The sequence below is a fragment of the Aulonocara stuartgranti genome (assembly GCF_965226115.1).
Source record: "Aulonocara stuartgranti genome assembly, chromosome: 5".
Taxonomy (NCBI): domain Eukaryota; kingdom Metazoa; phylum Chordata; class Actinopteri; order Cichliformes; family Cichlidae; genus Aulonocara; species Aulonocara stuartgranti.
The window spans coordinates 17,526,426-17,549,194 of NC_138943.1; the positions used below are offsets into that span (position 1 = coordinate 17,526,426).

General features: G+C 40.3%; 1 protein-coding gene across 2 annotated transcripts in view; it reads left to right on the forward strand.

Moving 5' to 3' along the window:
- kcnab2a (potassium voltage-gated channel subfamily A regulatory beta subunit 2a) overlaps positions 1-22,769 on the forward strand; it is a 111,271-nt gene that overhangs the window by 38,564 nt on the left and 49,938 nt on the right. The window contains exons 2-3 of one of the 2 annotated variants that reach the window (XM_082534743.1): positions 10,512-10,676; positions 13,862-13,903. In XM_082534743.1, coding sequence (XP_082390869.1) covers positions 10,600-10,676; positions 13,862-13,903 — 119 coding nt within the window. In that variant the 5' untranslated portion in view covers positions 10,512-10,599. The remainder of the gene's footprint in view (positions 1-10,511; positions 10,677-13,861; positions 13,904-22,769) is intronic. The other variant, XM_082534744.1, reaches the window with a different exon arrangement.

A 22,769-nucleotide genomic window follows, 5' to 3' on the forward strand; every position in this document is an offset into this window, starting at 1 on the left:
ATAGATTTTAGTATTTTTTCCCTTAACCTGTCCAATGTTATTCTTTCCCCAGAGTGCACTCTTAGTTTATTTTTGTTGTTGGCGCGCTTTAGTTGGAGCTCTTAATAATAACAACAATACCTCCGAGTATCCGTGATGTCTCCACCTCCTCCGATGAATAACTCGCTCGTTGTGGTAGCAACCGTCTCCACTCGCGGCAGCGAGCAACGAATCTCCGGTTCCTTAGATAGCAGCAAATCATCCACGGTTAGCGACTCTCTCCCGAGACAACTCTCAAACTCCGTCTCTTCGCTCCGGCGGAATCTCCGTTAGCCAGGACCGTGGCGTTAGCCTAGCTCCAGCTAGCCAACGTAGCCAAACGTGCCTCGTGCTTAGCCAAGCACAAAAGATACGGGAAGCCCGGCTCAAACGCTCCGAATGATTACCGGGAAGTCCGCAGACGGGTGATATGTTGTTGCCGAACAACTTTGGTGACATAAGCAGTCCCGAAGTCCATGCTTCGTCTATGCCATTTTAGTAATCCTCCTTTTTTTTTCTCCTCTCTTCCTCCCGAGTCTCTTTCCCCCGGAAGTAATCTGCAAGTCATGACCTCTCGTGACGTAGCATACAAAACAAGTTACACTTCTTCTCTTTTAACAGACATTCACATTCCATGAAATTATGGTTTTTTTAACGTAACTGATTTTTTCACACACTATTTATGCATTTTAATACAAACATATCACATATCTATACCACTCTTAACCTCACCATGAACTGTTATTTTCTCTTCGACTTATTCTCATGAAAACAAAATAAATACCACTGATATTTATCAGAGTATTACACCAGCATAAATCCATCTGTCTTTACACATGCTATACACAGTTTGCGCGATCACAAAGTGAAAGTGAAAGCAAAAAACAAGCGCAAATTCAGCCGCGATTTCAATATGTCACATATTGACAGTGACTCATAGTTGCCAATGGCATAATTACCCAGCTACATTGGCGAAAGAATGCAAAAGCATGGACATATATTTTCCTTCCTATGATAGCCCGACGGGCAGGGCTGAGTTAGATTTTGGTAACCCCGGGAGGTCGGGCTAGCGATTTTGTGAGTCCTGATACGTGAAGTCATGGTATACAGTCTATGCTACAAACAAAAACGATTCTCCCTTTGGAGAGGCCCAGTCAGGACCTCAGGCTAGGGTTTCATTTCAGGTTGTGTTGGATTCGTAGTGGCATTGAACACAAGTGCTTCACTTTTACTATATTCAGTTGAACTGGCTGTCTCGAGAGCAGCATGTGATCTGTGAAATAAGCCATGATAATAAATATTTGTTTTAGTTTTTCTTTGTTTTGTTTTTTTAAACCATGTTATGAAGGAATTGTGTGTTCTGGTAATGTTTTGTGGAAACCTTGGGCAACTGTGCTTAGTAGTCACTAGGGCTGTGCGATATGACCAAAATCTCATATCCCGATATGACATCTATCGTCCGATAATGATATAAATCACAAGCTCGACTTGCGTGAAGTGTTTCCAGCTGGGCGTCGTGTAGCTGGAGTCGAGTGTTTTAACCAATGCACAAAACGATACATTTTTAGACATAAGTTGTAACGGCCGCCGTTTTCTTTGTGAGTATTTATTACACGGCGTGCTGCGGGAAAACGCCTGTTCTAATGTTTGAGTCTAAGGTTGTTTTTTTTTTTTTTAGCACCTGACGACTTTTTTTTTTTTTTTTTTTTTTGCTTCTCATCTTTAAGCACTCTGCGTCTTTCACGTGATTCAGTTTATTTTGAAAAGTCTCAACAGGATCTTGAGCTTTAATGTGAAAGGTTTATGTGGAACAAGCGGACGCACGGTGGTTTTACCGTCGTTGTTGCTAATGACAACTTATAAAAACAAACGCTTGTCTGTCTGTAGTGTGGTTATATTAAATATATGAGAAAGAGAACTTTTTAAGAAATTAATATAGTCACTACAGTGACCATCAAAACAATGAAAAAATATTACCGTAAACAGTTTATTTTGCGACACCACGAAACAAACGATAGCGTAAAATGAAACGATAGACGTTTTTATATCGTCATCCGATATATATCGTTATATCGAACAACCCTAGTAGTCACGTTAGTGTAAATCATTACCACGGGAGTCAAACATCTGAGTGGGAAGAGTGATCCATAGCGCTGATGTTTTACAGGAAAGAGTCTCCTTGGAGCGGTCTTTTCTCCGGTGTCTCCTCAGCTTTCCCTACAATCTCTACTCGACTGCAGTTTTCTCTTCCTCCTTTCTAATTCCTTATTGTCAGGCAGCGTTTTTCCCTATTCTGTCCTGTTCCCCAGAAGGTGTATGTGTTTGTGTGTTGCTTTCTAATCACTGCAGGCCTGCTCCTGCTGGGGCCACTCAGTCTGTTCATAGAGCCGACAGCCACTTGCTGCATTTGCGCCAGATTTCATTTGGAACTCTGGACCACGCTCGCTTTGTTTTGCCTGTCAGTTAGAAAAAGCATCCGTCAGAGTGGTGTGGAAGCTCCCAGAGGGAGACAATTTATTCCTCTGTGGCTGGAAAATACAAAACTAGAGGTATCAGGGCCTTTTATATGTGATGACTAGGGACGAACCTGTATATTGTGTTGGTGTAGATGCCGTTCGCTTTTTTTAAACTTTTTTTTTTTCTCTCTATAGTTAAACTAGAAGAAGATTGGTTGGACACTAGGGAAGACATTAAGAAAATGCATAAAAGATTGTCTGAATTATTTAGCAGTTTATTTCAGTTACCATCATAATTGTATAAATGGAAAATGAATAAGCCGAAGATTGATATTGACCAGCTCCTATCAGCTACTCTGTTATCTGCATAGACACCGAGCAGATAACTTAAATACAACTACTGTTACTATGTCTGCGTTTATACCATAGATGATGTTACCTTGTAACCTCTGAAGATTTCTGATTGGTCTTCTCTCTGGGTTTATATTTGAAGGAATACTGTTGTAGTAAGCCAGTGAATGTCTCTTTTTTTAGTTTCTAACTAAGACAGAGCTGTGACTTCAGGCTCTATCTATCATTTATCCTTACACCCTAAGACCTGCTCTCTGTTTGGACGAAGCCAATGCAGTATTTATTAATAGAAATGTTAAGGTGTCTTTCTTTGGCTGCATCAGCAAAAAGCAAGGCCATTAGGTGTGCCACTGAGAGTGTGCACAGAGTATTGTAGTAGAGTGCCTGTGCAGGTATAGTCTGTTAAGTTGCATGTATTGTGAAGACTTAATCTTCTGGTGTCATTATATTATACTTTTAACTGCTGCGTGGGCTTTCCAAACAACTGCCCAGGTTTAGTATTGATCACCTCCTCCCTGTCGTTCTGCCCAGTTATGTTTTTGTGACGACTTAATGTTTTCTGCTCACCTATGCAGAACTAAATATTGAACTGTTCTGTACAGCCTGCCTGTGCCCATGTGTCATTACGAGTGCAGTGATGCAGACAGCCCTGATATCAACTGAGTACTTGAGCAAGGATACAAAAAAAAAAAACCAAAACAGGGCAGGCTGGCAGGCTGTACATAGTGAATAGATGTTAAGATCATATTGGAGTCACTTGTCTTCAAAGGCAAGTCAGAAGTATTTGAACCTTCCAGAAAAGTGGGTGTGGGTTAGCAGTTTTCCAGCCTGTAGTTCTCCTGCTTGGTCAGGTCTCTTCGGACATTTACGCATCAAATACCAAGTGTTGTGATGTAAAGCAAAGCTGGCACAAAATAGAGGTATTTCCTCACATCACACTGAGCTCTCCAGGCCTGAACTTGATTTGATTTATTTGTCTTTGGTTTCTAGAGGGAGAGCCGGGTTGGACTGAGAACAATAAAAATCTACCGGTAGTTTCATATTTCTACTGCAGTGTTCTTCACTGTGCTCCTGGTTCACTGCAGCATGTTCTCTCCCTGCAGTGCTAACAAATGCTTCATTACAGGTTCACAGGCCCAAGTTAGCTGCGCAGTCCCTTCGCCAACTAGCCTCACAGTATTGCGCTCATTCTTCTCATATTCACAGATGGTCTGAAAACCTGACTTGTGTTTGTAGTGAATAGTATCTCTGTGGGAGCTTTTGTAGCACTATGCTTTCATATTGGGGATAGACTACAAGTCAGCACAAAGGAACGGAAATGTTGAGCTGAGACATACAAAGTGCTGATTCATCTTCATGCTGTAAGTGATAAAAGCAGCCTGGCACTATATGTCTCATGCTGTACAATAGCAGGTAGTGGCAGGTACATAATTGACTTCAGATAATCCACAGCTAATTTATGTTCAGTTACAGCAGTGAAAGCATAATGATCAATCTTATTTTTGCTTTTTGTTGTTTTATTGTTACCTGTGTTTGACCAAAGTGTTTGCGTTGGCCAATGCCAGTGAAAAACAGTAATTGACTTTTGCTGGAAATAAAAACGAACACCATATATAGTATCAAAACTGAGGTTTGATAGAATTCAAGTCTTAAAGATTATAACTTGAGTGTAGAATGCCCTATATTAGACAGTTGCCTCTAAACTGTAATCTATTGAGGCCCAGTCACAGCAGCTGATGATGGACATGGCTTAAAATTTAACCATAATATGTGGGAAATGTCTGCGTGGACAACATCTGCAGCTGTCCTAGAATTTAATGACTCCTGACAGGAGGGCTCTCAGTTGCTCTTTTAGCTTCTTTTAACTGGGGGGAGGAGGATTTGTATCAGAAGTTTGCTGTATAAATAGGCTATTTATGCAAATTGCCTTAGCTATTTTTTCCCCCCTCCCAGTTGGCAGGCAGTGACCTGCACTGTTTCTGTAATCAAGGGCCCTCCACAGCTTAACCGAGAGGAGGCCATTTATTAAATCATAAACTGTCTCTCTGATGATGAGGGTAAAGATGATGCACTAGCATGGATTCACATCTTTAATATGGGTTTGACTTTCATCCTTTGATGCATGTCGTTGAAGAAGAAGAGGAAATTCCATCTGAATCCTCTTTGTAGCCTGCCGGAGAACAAGGTTAGGTTAGTTTTTCTCTCTCTCTCTGCCTGACTGATCTCCCATGTAGGATATCCCCGGCAGTTCTCGTCTGTTAGCCTGTCTCCCTCTTCCGCAGCCATCTGCTCGGTTCTGTGTATATGTGTGTGTGTGTGTGTGTGTGTGTGTGTGTGTTTTCTGCAGCTGTCAACATACTAGACAGGACTATACTGTGCTTTCCAGGCCAGCAATGCCTGCCTGCTTGCCTTGCTCACGTAAGCCCCGTCTCAAGAGGGAGTTCACTTAGGCTGGGTGTAGGTGGATTTATGGATGGAAAGCATGAAGAACTGCCTTTTGTGACTCAATTTTGCATTTTGTTTGGAAAAGACCGGTGTATGAGGCCAGCTTAAGAGAGGCTATGTAGATGGATGTCTGTCACAAGAGGCACCATCTCTCATTTCAGTCTCAAGTCTCTAACCACAACCTCTCTCCATATTTTAGCATTAGCAGATTTTTGTAACCAGTGCTAAAATAAATATTTACCAGTTAAAATACATTTAACTCTTAATTGTTCTAAGCAGAAGAGGATGGATGATTGGAATACTTCATTTCTCTGGAAGTCATTTTGTTGGCCTCTTTTACATCATGTTTGGGCTGAACATAACATGGAAGCTTCTACGTCAAGTCTGAGCACTTAAGCACTGAGCAATAATAAAATTATTATCAAATCTGTCAATCCGTCAGTTTTCAGCAAAACATAGATTATGGCGGTAGTTCTGGTTCTACCCAGAGTGGTAGGAGGGACTCAAATGAGTAATCCACAACTTGTCAAAATAAAATAATTTTTAAACTGCATTGTTGTGTTATCTTAGTAAGGCCTCATAAATAACTACACATAAAATGTGTAATTTATTTAGATTTTGTGTGTCTGAAGCAGAAAAATATTGGCTAATATCATCAAATATTGGTATCAGTGATAAAAACCCTGGTTTGGTCAGCCTGTATTTGAAACTAGCTGTGGGACTCAGTATAGTCAGTATAGGCCCCAAAATTATTGTAATACATCACAGTATTTGTTTAAAAAATAAATAATTAGTACTTTTGCCTTTTTTATGTATTTATTTGCTACAGTGTCTGTTTGTGTGCATTACCATTATCTTTCAACTGTAATATATGAATTCAGTTAATTACCTCTGTGATTAGCTTCCCATGCTGTTTGCTATTTGCCACTGAGAGTTTCTTCTTCACCATGGGTTGCTTAATTTAATTTGATCACCATCAGGGGTTATGAAATATTTCTTCATAATTTTATTTTGGGTTTTGTCAAAACGACAGGGAAATTTGTTTAAAAGGAAACATCCATACTGTCGCTGCAATGTATTTAATAAATATTGCACAAGGAAACCATAAGACATATTCCCGTATCAATAGTCTGTCCCACCACTGTTGTAAACATGTATTTGGAAAACGCATAACTATCGATGCTTCAGGCAGTGTTGAGATCACCTGAAACACTGCATCAGAAAAGCAAGGGGCTGCGTTGGTGTGGGTGTGTTGCTGCTTGCTACAGGGCACCACTGAAAAGATCAAATACAAACTAGGAAGTCTGTTTTGTTTGTTCATAATGCACATTGATTCCTTTGTTTCAAATGTACTTGGCATGAGCAGGAATTTTATCAGGAGCGTATTAGAGTTTGAAGGTTGTAGAGAGGACTTGACAGCAATCGTAGTAAATACTTCCAGACTTCGTCATACCCACAGTTTCTTTGCTTGTCTAATCTCGCATGTTACAACAAGAGCCATCTGGGAAATGGGACAGTTTTTCTGCAATATCACCTCCTTTTTTTTTCTCCTTTAACACTCTTTCCTTGTCTGTAGTTTTAATCTGCAAAGTGCACCTTGGCCCATTAGTGCAGCAAATCCGAGCCCTCTAACTTGAGCCTGGATGAGTCTGTAGTGTACCGCATTGCTGCAGTCAGCAGCAGCATCCTCTCCAACTGCAGCTCTCTACAGGCATCTCTGAGAGACTGGTGCATTGCTCTACAATCTGCTACAGTCGCACAGTAAAAGTATTTTCTTAATGGGTTTAATATATAATAACCAACTACATAAAACTACAAGTCAAACCTCTGTTCCTTATTTCTGCTCCCATGTTTATTGAACAAAGCAAAGCATAGTAATTTCTGTTCCACTCTTCTATCACATCACTTCACAAATGTTTGTTTTGTGACGTAATGGAGCTTGCAATTGCTTTACATTAAAATTTGGAGGCTTAACCAGACAGTGGTATCCTGATCTAAACTAGAATAGCTACCAACTGTCTGAATAACTGTTACACAGCAGGTATGCATGAGTTCTGTGCTATTGTTATGATTGTTACTTTAATTGTGTCTGAGTGGATCAGATCACTGATGTCTTCAGCATGCATTATATCCTGTCCTCGGTGTTAAAGATTTGATTACTGCTGTAATTTCCTGTCTTCTCATATTGTAATTGACAATGATAACTGTGTTGCGATGTAGCATTTGTCATAGATTTAAAAAATCTGAAATGCTGCATTAAGTGTGATGCTTGCTTTAAAGGTTAACTGAATTACGAATGTTTTGCTCTTGTCTTAATGGGCATTTGCTATTTGTGCTTGTATACAGGTCAGACTCCTAGAATGGAGCGTTGCTTTCATTAATTTTTGATTGGGTTTGACTGGATTCATTGTTACAGTAAGAGTTATGGCCAGTAAGATATGAGTGCTTTGACGATGATGATGTTCCTACATGGAGCTATTGTTCTTTCCCTTTCTAACCATTAAAACAATCTGATTTCTGTTTATTATTTCATATAAACTCCAAACTACTCTCAAAGAATTCTGAGAATCACATAAGCTGTTTGCTGTAAAGGTTAGAGTGGAAAAACTGGAAAAACTCTTACTTCTCCACATAGTGCAACATATAATGTACAATAATATATTCTTAAATAATGTTTTTGTCCTAAGCTTGTCAAATATTGCAAAATATAAGACTGCAATAGCATCGGAGTGGCTTTTTACAAATGCTCTTTACCTTCAACCTTGCTGGAAAACTTAAATGTTGATAATCATCTTACATGCAACATGTATTTATTGGCTGTCAATCCGAGTCAATGGGGTTGTGTGCAAAACAATGTGTCCTCTGATCCACATCAGTGAGAGATGATGATCCCCAAGGACTTTGCTGTGCTGTTTAGTAAATCTACTGTCATGCGTTTTGCCCATCAGGGTCATGCCATCATCATCATCATCCGATAGCTGGAATGACCTGTGATCCACTGTGTCATGATCGAAATGAATGGGCAGGGAGCGTTAAACGCGTCCTTGTGAACATGGGACATGTATTCGCTGCCTGGGAAATTGATGGGAGGAGAAAGTCACCTTCACGTTAACATTACGATGTCCGTTACGAGCCATGAGTCACGTGAGTGCAGCCACTGCTGAAATAGGGTAACGTGAGGTTCTCCGCTCACAGCTCTGTCAGGGTGACATAGATGCTTCCTCCTCTATACCCCTCTTATGTCCACAGAAAACTGGGTTAACATCAGTGCCGCTCCTCTTCATCACAGACTATGATGTCAATGTGAAATACTTTCTTGTTTTTAACTTACGGTAATGGCTGTTAATTTCAATGTGTGTGTATACATAACAACCCACCCAGGCTTTGCCCAGCTCGCTTGTTACAGACCTCTTTACAGCAATAGCCTGCTTTTCCAACAGACATGTGAATTATTCATAGAATCAAGTTGCTCTAAGCAGTGAATCAGCTGTGGTTTGCTGTAGGGAACACTCAAATGTACAGTACGAAGCAGGTTGATGAACTAAGGAGTTAGTGTGTGTGCATCTCGTTTTCTCGGCCTTAGTTTTTACTGTATTTTATCAAAGGACTAGGAGCATTTAATTATCCTGCTGTATGAACTGGTCATTTCCTGATTGCTCAAGATCTCTGTTAGGATATTCACTTTGTATCACTGAGCTGGAGGAAAATAAAGAGGTTAAATTGGTCTGGTGGTTTATTCATTCAGCTCATGTCTACAGAATGAGGACGTGACTCCATCTAGTGGTGTAGTTGAGAACAAATCCTGTGAAAATTGGAGGTGTCAGGCTTACCCAGCTACTTTGGGCGATCGTGGCTCAAGAGTTGGGAGTTTGCCTTGTAATCGGAAGGTTGCCGGTTCAAGCCCCGGCTTGGACAGTCTCTGTCGTTGTGTCCTTGGGCAAGACACTTCACCCGTTGCCTACTGGTGGTGGTCAGAGGGTCCGGTGGCGCCAGTGTTCAGCAGCCTCGCCTCTGTCAGTGCGCCCCAGGGTGGCTGTGGCTACAATGTAGCTTGCCATCACCAATGTGTGAATGTGTGTGTGAATGGGTGGATGACTGGATATGTAAAGCGCTTTGGGGTCCTTAGGGACTAGTAAAGCGCTATATAAATACAGGCCATTTACTTTTGTTAAGATTCTTGTTTTACTTAATACAGGATGTTTTCTAGGTTTGGGTTCAAAGTGTAAGCAAAAGTGGCACATTTACTTGGCATGGGATAGTTGGGGCAAATCGGATCTGGAGAGGTGTTTATTCGTGACTACGTTTTACCTCCGATACACCAACCAGCTTCAGCGCTCAACTGACGTACTAATTGGATCATTCAAGGTCATTATCCAGTTATACGTGCTGCTGCTGTTCTGGGAGGGCTTGTGTGCCTTTGTTTAATTAACCTGTTTCCTCCTGATTCTTTCAGGGGTGTGTGGTTTCAGATAAAATCTATTTGACCTCATACAGTCTTTTAATGTGGGTGGTCAAACAAGTGTAATAGGCTTCTGTAGCTGGAAATGTGGCAGTGAATGTGACATGTTGTGGATTATGTGTTTTATTTAGTGTACACAACCCAAGCATGCGGTTCTTATATTCAGCTATTCAGGGAAAAATAAAATGAACTGCAGTGTTGCAGTTACGGATGGTATTCTGTATAGTCCATCAGTTGTATGCCACAGCGCACATCATTTCCTTTTATCAATGTTGGCATGTTTCTCTGACACTGACAGGCAAAACAATCGCATCAAAATCACGGCAGTGATTCACATGGAACTCTTTTCTTTTCTGTTCTGTTTCTTAAATGTGTTCAGACACAGAGATAACAAAAGACTTGTACTGAGGCTGAAAAACTGTCTAGGCCATTTTTTTTTTTTTTTTTTTTTTTTCCATATAGATAATTGGTCTATAAGGGAGCTGATTAAGAATAAGGCCAGTTACTGGCATTACTATCGCTAAAAGAGTGCCAGTATTGTAGTTCATTTTCTGATTAGAAAACCTAAAGTTTTCTGAATTGTGTGCTTCAATTTAAACATGCAACGGATATCTGAAACATTTGAATTGCTGAGATGAAGTCTCAGTCTGATGTAATGGCTTTACAGTTAAATGAGGGTGGGATTTTATTTATTTATGTTTATTTGTTTTGTTTTTTTATTACTATTCTAATGTTGACAAAAAGCTTGTCAATAACCAGTGCACACGCTTGCTCTCTTTCAGAGGCACTGAGACGTGATAGACCCTGTGGTCCCTGTGAAAGAACTCCACCCCCGGCAGGTTGGCCACATCCCCCTTCCCTCCTGCCTCCATGTATCCTGAATCTACCACAGACTCCCCCGCTCGCCTCTCCCTTCGACAGACTGGCTCACCGGGCATGATCTACAGGTAAGCTGATGGATGCGAACACAGACAGACAGATGCAAACACATTTTGTCACATGTAAGTTCATGTTTGTCAGTCAAATTAAGTGTATGAATTAGTATAGATATTAGACATGAAAGATTTACCTGTGGGCGTTTAATCATATTCCCTCAGACGGTATAAAAGACAAACTGTGACGTCACCTATTGGTTTGTAAAGCCTCAGGATGAGTGGTTTCACTCTTGCCATCTGGCTATTTTAAAATCAGGTGTGATGTAGGGGGCGGAGCTGAAAGTCAAGCTACTTGCTCATTTTCTTACAATTTGTTAATCGCAAGTTAGCTAAAGCTTGGGTAATTCTTCTTTCTGACACAAAGAATGAACAGTTTTACCAAAATGAACAGTGTTTCAGTTAGTATGAACCAAAATTAGTCACTTCTATAGGACTGGAAATCTTTTTGCAAACACAGATATCGCCTATGGTGGTTATTAGAAAAAATGCAGGTTTAAGGCACTTGCGCTTTCTTTAAAATCTGTAGCCTGTGTTATTGTTACCGAGAAAGTAAGTACACAAACTGTCCCCCATTTCACATGCATGTACACAGTTACCAGTATTTCCAGTTGTGGTCAGAAGTTTACATACACTCATCATGGACATGAATGAGTTTTAATGATTTCTTTGAACTGTTCTCTTCCGAAGGTGGAAGGAGTGTACAGCATACATTTTAAATTGACTTTAAAAGGCAAGAGTTAGGTGCATTTTGGATTTTAATTTAATCCACACAAGGTCAAAAGTATAACTACACCCCCACTAATGTTTGGTTATATGTCCCATAGGAGCCAAACACCTTTGGTAGCCTTCAGCAAGCTTCTAGCATATTTCTGGCTCGCTACGCTCAGCAAGCTCACATTAACCATCTGGAGTGACCTTCACAAAGCCCAGAGCTCAGTCCTATTGAAAATTTGTGGACTACAAATACTACTGCTGAGGTGGCTATAGTTCAGGTGGTAGAACAACTAATCAGAAGATTGGTGTTTCAATCCCTGTCTGCTCCAGTCTGCGTGCCAAAATATCCTTGGGCATGATAATAACTTATTAAGTTGCTCTCCGATGCATCCACAGATACCAAAAATTGTCCAGTCAAGGAGCAACTTGCTAAACAGTGGGGATGTATTCATGACCCTGTGTGGATTAGAGAAAATCCAAAATATTTTCAGACTTGTGCACCCACTTCTTCTTCTTCTTCTTCTTCTTCTTTTTTCTTTTTAAGTCATTAAAGATGTAATGCTGAACAGTCTTTCCACCATGGTAAGAGAACAATTCAAAGAAATCATCAAAACCCCAAATTACCAAACATTCATGCCCAGCATGAGTGTATGTAAACCTTTTCTGACAACTGTATAATATGTGTGTGCATATATAACCTTTTACTGTTCTCTAAAAATGGCTTGTACACCTCTGCTAAAGTGAAATGGACACCTAATTTGTGCTATAGGGTACACACACACACACACACACACACACACACACAGAATTAATATATATCTGTATCTTTTATCTTTTTTATATTGAAGTCATTTTAATCTAAAAATCTACATACTGCTAATGGAGAGATGCCAAACTGTCTTTCATTGGTCTTGTAACAGTGTAACAATAAAGATCTATTCTATTCTACTCTAATGGACTAAGTTGTGTGTTATCATGTACTATGGAACTTCACCAGCAAGTGGCGCCAAATACTCAAGCATTTCATTTGTTCATTTTCGTTAATCAGTTCTCTGTGTGAATTTAACATTGCATTCATTATGAACTGATAGGATGCAGGAGCTGTAATATTCTGCGATCTGCACAGCACAGAAGTTAAAGAGCACTTTTTGGATTCATGTAATGGAACAGTGGAAGTGGATGAGAGGAAATCTTTACCTACCATTTTTGTCTTTACTGAGTTTAACTGTGGTCTCTAACTAGCTCAGCTGTGCCTTTGAGCTTTTCACCTGTACTAGCTCACGTCCACAGTTTCACAATCATCAATAAGAGTCACTGCATAAGTATTGCATTTGACTAAATTAATGGCTTAAAATGGAGCAACAACTTCAGCTGCATTATTAGTGTTGCTTTATTTCTGATGATAGATGTAAAGTAATGCCATGGTTACACTGATGAAATATTGATAGCACATCTATATATTTTTTACTAAACGGTGTTTATTTTTCATCAGTACTTGTTTAATATGAACTTGCACAACAAAACAAAATGTACATGGTTTTTCAGTGTTATGTAGTCATGTAGATTAAGCAAACACATTCATTATGCATTCCTGCATAATGCTTCCATATAGCTCCCAACAAACAATGATTTATGATTTTAAACCTGGTGAAGGGTTACTGTGTAATTACTACTTTGGCCAAATAACTAAATTGTAATATATACTAATCAAAAATGGTAAATGGCCTGTATTTGTATAGCGCTTTACTTAGTCCCTATGGACCCCAAAGCGCTTTCAGGCATCCACCCATTCACACACTGGTGATGGCAAGCTACATTGTAGCCACAGCTACCCTGGGGCGCACTGACAGAGGTGCCACCGGGCCCTCTGACCACCACCGGTAGGCAACGGGTGAAGTGTCTTGCCCAAGGGCACAACGGCCGAGACTGTCGGAGCCAGGGTTCGAACCGGCAACCTTCTGATTACAAGACGAACTGCTAACTCTTGAGCCACGATCGCCCCGCAGTAAAAAATGCTTCTAGTTCAGTTGTTTCATAAAACTATATTGTGTGTGTTAGGGGTTTTTTTTGGTTTGTTTTTCTTCCCCTGGTACTTGTTGGGAACAGTTTATTTCAAGGCGTAAGTCATGTTGCCTGGACTCAAAAGAAAATAAAGCATTAAGTATTGTATGTGTACATAGCTACAGTATGAATTTGTTATGATTGTTTTATGTTTTGTCCTCGAACTCGCATTAATAACGTCATCTCAATTTGAGTGTTATACATTATCTGTATACATATCCTCATTGAGCCAACATATAGAACAAACAATGTATTGGGAAAGCTCCTTATAATGCAGTATTTACTTTTGTTCCCTCTCTGGCTAACACTCAACACCATCTTAGTGTCTGCATCTAACTCTTTGCCACTGCTAACACTACTTTCCTTTCCTGCTTTTATTAACTAAAGCTTTCCTTTTTCCTCCTTTCCCTTGCTATCTTCAGCGCTCGTTATGGGAGCCCCAAACGACAGCTGCAGTTCTACAGGTACCTTTGTGTGTCTGACATTATTTTATTCTCTTATGTGTGCAGTGTAAATGGGGTTTTTTTTCTTAGTTTACTATAATATTAACCTTGCTGCAGAGACTTGCTGTTCTGATATTTAAAACCATACATCCATCCTCTGCAGTAGATAACACTTATCATCTACTATTTAGCTGGCAGTGCACTATCCAGTTTAAACCTGATAGGGGTGGTGATGGATTTCTTTGCAAGGTTGCGCATAAAACCTTTGAATCGACAATACTGGTCTTTAGTCTTTTTTTTCTTTTCCTTTCTTTTTTTTTTCTTCTCAGCAGTGACACCCACAGTCTCACTTCTCAAGCTTCAACATACAATTACAAAGTTTGTTTTACTGCCTTTTTTTTTTTTTTTTTTTACTTTGTGCACAACATAATTTTTCCATCCATACTCTTCAACCTCTTTTGGACCCTTGAGAGCTGAACATGATGCGCCTTAGTCTAAAAAACACATGCTATAGATGCAGAGATGATGGTATTTGGTACTCACTCCGACAGTAGTGAGGTTTTAGATGGTCAGTATTTAGGCTGCTTTACTGTAGGATCATATTTTATGGTCTCATATCAGGCCATATTCTGCTGATCCAGTTATAAAAACCCCTGACTATATGGATGTGCTTGTAATGAGCTCCCTATCGGATTTTTATCTTGGCGCCTTCTACATTTCTGTCCTTTTAAAGTGCAAATGGTCCCTCTAGCTGTTCCCCTGGCCTATGTGAGGGTATTGATTAAGCCCCCCATCTTCATTTGTCAATCACTCTGACAGCCAAACGGCCTTATGCTGGGAAAGAAAGTTTCATTCCTGTCAGTAATCTCAACATTGTAGCACACAAACTGCAGGACTGGGACCATGATGGCTAGTACAACTTCTACAGTGGTACAGATGTGCTCTGCAACCTTTATTGTTGGAACCCAGAATACCCACATTCATAAGGTCACTGAATGGTTTAATGGAAATAATGTGACTTTCATAGTCACAGTTAAGATCTCAACCCAGTTGAATACCTATTTGAGATTTTGGAACAATATCTAAGTCTTCACTGTTGTCATCAAAACATCAAATTAATTAATTGTCACGTTTCTGTAGTCATATAATAACAATTCTGCTACACACAATTGATGCTGTTGATTAATATAGCTGTTAAAAACTTCCTTGTATCCACTAGTGCATGACTGCTCTGTTTTAATGTGTCAAAATTTTCTTCATTTCAAGCACAAGCTCTACTTTGTGCATACTGTTTGCATCTACTATAAGACTTAGCCAGTCCAGAGCTGGACTATGATTATATACTGAACATGCTTTTTGTTAACGCAGCAAAACTGAAAAAGATCTGTCTTGTTTTAAAGCATTTGACAGTGTTTAGCGGACTGAGTTATTTCCTGGTAAAGGTAAAGATGGTTGACTGAAAGAGAAAATGTAAATGTTTAATTTAAGCATGCATTACAGACTTTCTAAGAATATGTGCTATTCAGATTTGTAACTGGAGTTCAATGATTTATTTATTTATTTGTTTGTTTATTTTTATGAATTTTTAGTGACCCTTTTAGTTTGATAAATGAAGTTGGATAATGTGTTACTTGTAAGATCCTTTCAAATGATACGTCATGTGCATATGGAAAATGACAACATACATCCCATCCCCGGGGTACTTCACGTTTAAAGAAACCAAACAGAGTTATACATTAATGCTAAAATAAAGAAAATATTGTGTAGTGTTCAGGAGTCCATGCTCTAGTAAAAACGATCTGTTCCTTATTAGTAGTACTTACCGTATTTCCCGGACTACAAAGCGCACCTGAATATTAGCCGCACAAGCTAAAATCAGGGGAAAATCCTGTTTTGTACATACATTAGCCGCACCTGACTAAAAGCCGCAGGTGTTTCAATGTTGACTTATCATATGTAAGAGAATATGCACAAAGGGAATTGTCAGGAAAGAGATGGCTGTTTGGAGACACACCCCTTTTATTAATATTTTGAAAAACAAGTTATGGGTACATATTTGCACATGTAGTACATAACAGTAACCTATAGCACACCAGAAAAATAGATTCGGACTACCTTTTAGGCTCAGGTGCAGTGACACGGCTTTAACAAGAAGAAAAGTCAGTCATTCACCATCTTTCTCTTCTTCCTGCGCTCTAAAACCACCAAAGTCCTCTTCTCCAATGTCGGAAACGAACAGGCTCAGGATGGCTTCGTCATCCACTCTCCGCTTCTCTCCTTCGTTGTCACTTTCAAAACCAAAGAAATCCTCGTTGTCAGTATCAGAGTCGAACACCCTCAGAAGGGCCGTGGCGGTGTCCTCCTCTCCATCATGCAGCAGTCCAGCCCTTCAAAATCCGTTGGTGATCGTGGATGTTTTCGCACTTTTCCACGCTGTCAGAATCCACCGGTGGAGTTGAGCATAACTTGCTTTTCGCAAGTTTATCGCCGCTCATCATCCACGCCTCCCGCTGAATGCGTAGCGCTACTTTGAAGTTTGTTTTTCGCGCTACTTTGTACGGCACTACGTTGCCTGGCGGACGGACATGTGACTAACATACCACTCTTGAACCCCGATCCTTCCGCCAGGCAACGTAGTGCCGTACAACAGCGGAACAAACAAAACAAATCGTCTTACGATATCACAAAAATCATGGAAAATCCATAGAAAAGCCGCACCTGACTAAAAGCCGCAGGGTTCAAAGCTTGTGCAAAAAGTAGCGGCTTATAGCCCGACAATTACGGTACTTATAGTATTACTTATAGTGCAGTAGTGATTGTATGAAAACTTCCATATACAGATATGAGCCCCCCCCTCGAAGTAAAACACTGCTTGGCTTCCAAAGTCGTCATCTTCAGTGGTGTCACTCATCTTATCTTTCGAGTCATTATGCCAAAGTAGCTCAGCAGGTAGATGGGTTCATAGTGGCTTTTTCAGAAAAATGTGTGACTACACAGTACAGAAAGAATGCATCCAGAGGCATTTGCATATTTTTCCAGCATATTGATGTGGATCACTTGTGTTTGCCACAATTGTGTGTGTTAAAATTGAACTTTAGACCTAAAATTTCATGTTCCCTTGTTCTTTGTAAGGCAGACACAGATATCATTGTTTAGTTCTGTGTTCAGGCGGTCATTATAGTCTAGCACCCTCTAATTTTGCCTTTGGACTCAGCACAAGGCTACTGAGATGTAGAGAGATGCTGCAAGGGTCCTTAACTGGTGTGGTTTTCATAAAGCCTTTGTTAGAGAGTACTTGAACATGCCCGGTGGTTTATTCTTTTCTGTGCATACACATATAGTCTGTGTTTGCTTGACTGTGTGTGCGTGTGTGTGTGTTTATGTTTTGTGTGCGTGCAACACTCAGCCACTCATTACTGTCCAGCTCTTAGTATTCTTTCCTGTGGAACAACAATCAGAGGCTTTTAGTGCAAAAGCTTTGGTGAATAATTCAGGGCTGATATTATTTGCTGCGGTGAGCAGAAACAAGACGGGCCACTAAACGACATAAATGGATTTCTTCTATGAGATCTCACAGGGAGGGGAAGAGGAGAGGTGTTGGTTGCAGTGATAGACGAAGGTCCAAATGGTGAGGGGAGGGATGCACTCGCTTATTCACTAATTGGTTTAGACGTTTCCTAGTAAGACACTCCCAGTTTGGGTGGACCTGCTCCATCGCTGTCTGCAGTGTGTGTTTATAAGAGCAGACTGGCACTCCATAACCTCGCTCATGAGCCGACCTTCAAGAAATCGGGTGAGTTTGAGGAAAGATTTGCACTCATGATCACACGAGTGCGTGTGTGTTCTGTGTGTGTGTGAGGGGTTCGTGGACTGAAGAGTGTGTGGGTGTGTGGATGCATGCTGCCTAGCCTGAATTGTCTTCCTATATTTATGTCTTAGTAGTTTAAACCAGTAGTTTAAGGGAAGAGCCCGAGATATCATAATGGTGTCAACAATTTGACATTTAAAAAAAAAAAAAAAAAAAAAAAAAAAACTATATCAAAATCTCACTTATTGTTGATTTTGAGTTTGTCGATGATTAGTTGGTTTTATTGAGTTTGTTGTATATGGTGTGAGATTATTGCTTAAAAAATTTTAATTTTAGAATGAGGGTTTGTTCTTTGCGCCAAAGTGTGTCCAGATGCAAGGAGGCTACTCTTCAAGTGTATTTGTCAGTGAAATGTGATTTTTTTTTTTTTAATTTTTTTTTTTTTTTTTGGTGGGGGTAACAGAGAAAGTACAATGACTTAGACAGAATGTAGTTAAGGATACAGAAAAGATCCGTTTGTAGTGTTGTAGGTTTTATTTAGTGTTTATTTATTTGTCCTATTAAATGTCACTAAATTACTTTTTTTTAGCCTTTTTTTTTTAGCCTTTTTTAAAAAAAAATGTTTTTCAGCACCCATTTATTTACCACGTTGCTGTTTTGTGTATATCTAGTGTTGTTTCCTGCTTTCAGACCTATGTAGCAATAATGTTCATATAAAATTTCAGTCTGACAATGTGATACGTGGCTTTTACTGAGAAAAACTGCTTTGTGGTCATTGCTGACTGGTGCATTTGGCATTAAGTTACATTCTTGTAGTGATAGTGGACTTGATGCAGTGCTGCCCCCTGTTGATTAATTTCAGCATAATATTTTTCTTTAAGATCTGAATGATGCAGCAGTTGAATGGAGGATGAGGAAGGAGGACTGTGTATTTCCAAGGGGAGCAGAGTTGCCTTAAACTAATCTCAAGCACCTTCAATGAATCCCAGCTTTATATTAAGCATCTGTGGCATGTGTATATTCTGCAGTTGTTTCAAATTATTTTTTACATTTTATTCCAGTCCTGATCTCCTGCTTACACCTATTTTCAGTGATGTGCTCAACTTTATTGTGGGCTACTCAGAAAGCTTGGCTCTCCTTAATAGTCTTGCAAGAAGTTGGAGAAGGAATGTGCCCCCTCCTGTTGCTTGGTGCATGTTTAAATGCTTCCTCTTTTGCAGAGAGCATGTGCCCTCTTGCGTCCTGCTCCTTAATCACCAGCAAGTCACCTGAATGCTCCCTGTGTAACCCTGCCATTGTAAACCTGTCAGGGGAGGGTGGTGCTGGCTATGTTGTGCGACTCTGATTACAGGATGCATGGCCGTGTGCTGCCCCAAGCAGGAGTTCTGTTTTTTTTATGGGAGCAGGTGCTATTTAAGGAGGTGGCTGTCCCCTGTCGGCCCTTGCCAGCTTTGTCCGTGTCACTACTTTATTCTTCTCTGCACGAGTTGCCTCAGCATCAGAAGGAGGAGGCGAAGGAGGGAGGGGTGGCATGTTTGCGGGAGGGTACACCGGTGCCCCCCGGGGGGTTCCCGGCAAGCGCAAGTCCAGTTACTGTCCTCCTGAAAACCTGCAGATCACCAAACCGCCAGCGGCAGGCAGCGGTGTTCGGAAGAGCAGCAGCAGCGGCAGTGGCAAGATGCTGTCTATGTCATACAGCGAGAGCATCCGGAGCGGGATCAACCGCTACCACTCGGACCAAGGGCTGAATCAGCCACCGGTCAGGCCCACTGATCAGGCCGAGCTGCAGAGACTCCGGGAACAGAGGGTCGCCGCTCAGATTAAGAACATGGAAGACTTCCTGAAGATGAATGGCCTTGCCCTGGAGGAGTGTGTGTCCTATCAGACAGGCATGAAGTACAGGTAAGAGAGAAGCAGAGCTTGAGAGGGACTGAGATACTCACCAGACTGGGACAGTGGTGGGTGCTGAGAAGCTGCAGGTAAGAGCAGCTTTGCAGCTGGAATAGACAGATCAGGTGTGTGTCAGTGTGTGTGTGTGAACTTATAGCTGCTAGTGCTTCTGTCGAAGTTTTTTAAGTAGACAAATGAATTTCTGTCACCACAAACGTATATGTCTTTAGAAAGTGTTTATCTGCCGCTTCTTTGTTAGTAGCAGCACAGTGTTGCTGTGTCCTCTGGTCAGGCTGCATTCATGCAAAGGTACTGGGGCTCAGGTTTTATTTTAATAATCTAGGTCGGTGGCATATTTGCCCAACTGCATGGGAAGGACAGACTGCTCCGTAAGGAGTTACCTGCCCCCTTAAAATCTCACTCAGACTTCCTTTTCCTTTCCCTTGATCACATATATTTTGCCTTCTTCTTCTGTTAATCATTCCTGGTGACTGTGCAGAGAACTCTGCCTCACAAGCCAAACATGAATAAGTAACTACTTCAAGTGTGTTCAGAGTTACCTGGAGTTGCCAATTCTGCCCTTTTTAATATTTGATTTGACATTGTGTATTTGTTTTGGCTTGGGTAAAACGTATTAAATTGCAGGTTTAAATGTTTATAGAGTAATAATATTACCTTAGTCTGTTTCAGTGTGAAGTGACAACTGCCTTCTTGGCATGAGGACAATGCTGATTTCAAATTCAATTTAAAATTTCTATGATGTCCCTAATCTAAACAATTTAAACCTTCTGTGGTATATGAAAAATCCATCCTACATCACAAAAGCTTTAAATATTAATATATATGGTACCATGCAAAATATTATCAGATTATCAACAACACTGTATGCAGGCCTTGTAACACAAATGTTGATATTTGTCACTGTTGGTCCACAGACTGACAAAAGTAGAAGGCCATGACTTAAATTTTAGAAATATTTTTATTTTTTGTTTCTAAAGTGTAAGCTTACTTATTTAAGCACTTCTAAAAGCTGTAACAGGAAGACAAAAAAAAAGAAAAATTTGGACCATTCGCTCCTTTTGTTCGTGCCGTCTGCAGAGTGACAGAAAACTATTTTCTGGACTGTTGGGCTGACAGCAGCCGGTTTAGCGGCTGTTGTGTTGGCTAATATGGCCTGTTAAGCTGATGATGTTATTGTCGCGGACACGGATAGGTTTCATCACACTCAGGCACGGCTGCTGTTGTTTTTGACTCTGACCAGTGACTATGCCTGGCTGCTGTTACCGTGCCTGGGGTGAGCAGGTTTTACTGTCGTCTTCAGGTAGCGTTGTATGTCACCATATCTGGCATGTTACCTTGCCTGTAGTTACCCCCGTGTTGTGTAAAAGTCAGTCACTGATCCATGACAGGCTTAGCTGCAGCTTTGCGAGGATGCATGTAGACAGGGAGTTTAGTCATGCAGACGGCGTGTGCAAGTCTTTGAGTATCAGGATTAAAGAACATCGGTACTGATTGTAAGTTGTAGCATTACTATATGAGTTGTTGTTGTTTTTATTATTTATATTGTGTGCAGTCCAGAAGTCTTGAAATATATCTGTGGGATTTATTTATTTGTGCTGTTGTATTGAATCAATATGAATGGTTAAACAGGATCTCAGTAGACAGAGGAAATCCTGCCAGAATACTGTGTTTCTTGTACTGTGATCTCCTGCAATTCCTGTAATTAGGAGTGTAATTGGGTCAGCAAGTACACACAACCTCTGACTCAAACTCATCATTATTTCAGGTGTGTGGCCAATAAGGCAGGCCAGCATTGCAACTGCATCACAGTTAAACTGTTCTTACTCTTAACTTTCTGACATCTGTACACACGATCCCTCTTCACGCAGTCGAATGCTAATGAAGGGTGGATTGTTTTTCATCACAAGACAAGGGTGGGGTTGTTGTTTTTCCCAGGTTTAAATTAATTTAACAAATATCTATGGTCTTAATCAATAGACTATTAATATGTTCAAATATCCTTACTAACAGTAATGAACTACTGTTCATCTTGATTATGGGGATTTCCTCAAAGTTGTCAATATTGTGCATTTCAACTTAAGGTAAAAGGTTACTCCATTTCCATTATGTTGCCCTTGAAACGTAATACTACCACTCAGCAGGCCCATTTGGACACCGGAAAACTTTCCCTAGCGTTCATGTCCTCGGACTGAGAGCCAGCCAGTGGGTAAAGGAGCCAGCTTGAGCTCAGTGAGGCGAGACAGGAAGCCTGTGTATACGGAGCTATATGGAGGTTCACTGGATGAGTATAGATTTCTGGAGTGACCTAATACTAATGGACATAGTATTGACATCCACTGGGGGGTTCATACCTGAGAGTAACTGTTTCTTGATGTACAGTAAACCTTTCTGATTTGATATGGAGGATCGTTTTTTTTTTTCACCTTTTTTTTTTTTTCACCTTTTTTTGTTGTGAATTACAACAGTTTGATTGAATCGGTTGGATAAAAATGCTGTGCTACATGTTATTTTATTAATGCCACATTGAACACTTGTTGGCCACCAGAGGGCAGACTGACATCAAAGCTGATAAAAGTGTATCACTGACACAGTAAGGTCAAGACCGTATTAAAAAGTAGGCATAGGTAATGCAGGTAATGCTGTATCAGTCACTTCCCTCTGTATAGATTTGGCAGATTTAAAATTTCTTAGGTGAATGTTTGTCTGTAGTTTCTCTTAGGAAAACTGCTTATAAATGCCAAACTTCAGTCTCCCACTTATCTATTTTTTCTATCTACTACTGTGACCAGATAGACTAAAGCCACACTAAGTCAACCACTTCAGCATGCAATTCTAAAATGAAGGGGGGGAATCCAGCTTCACTAATCAGCAGTTCAAGTGTTTGGTTTAAAGATGATTTCTATGCAACTCTTTTAATTTGAGCGTTGCAGAAGTTTTTTGAAAGGGAAAAAAAACAAGAATTTTATTTTTGTGTATATCAAATTTCTCCCATTGTTGGAAAAAATTGAAAAGCAGATCTCGGTGTAGTCATTGCTGTCCACCTCAGTCATGTAAAAACACTCTTCTAGATGTTTTGTTAATAGCAACAGATACCCACTAGGTGGTGGAGATGTTCCACTTTCATAGTGAAGTTGAACAGTAGCACAGATGCCTCTCATTGCACTTGAT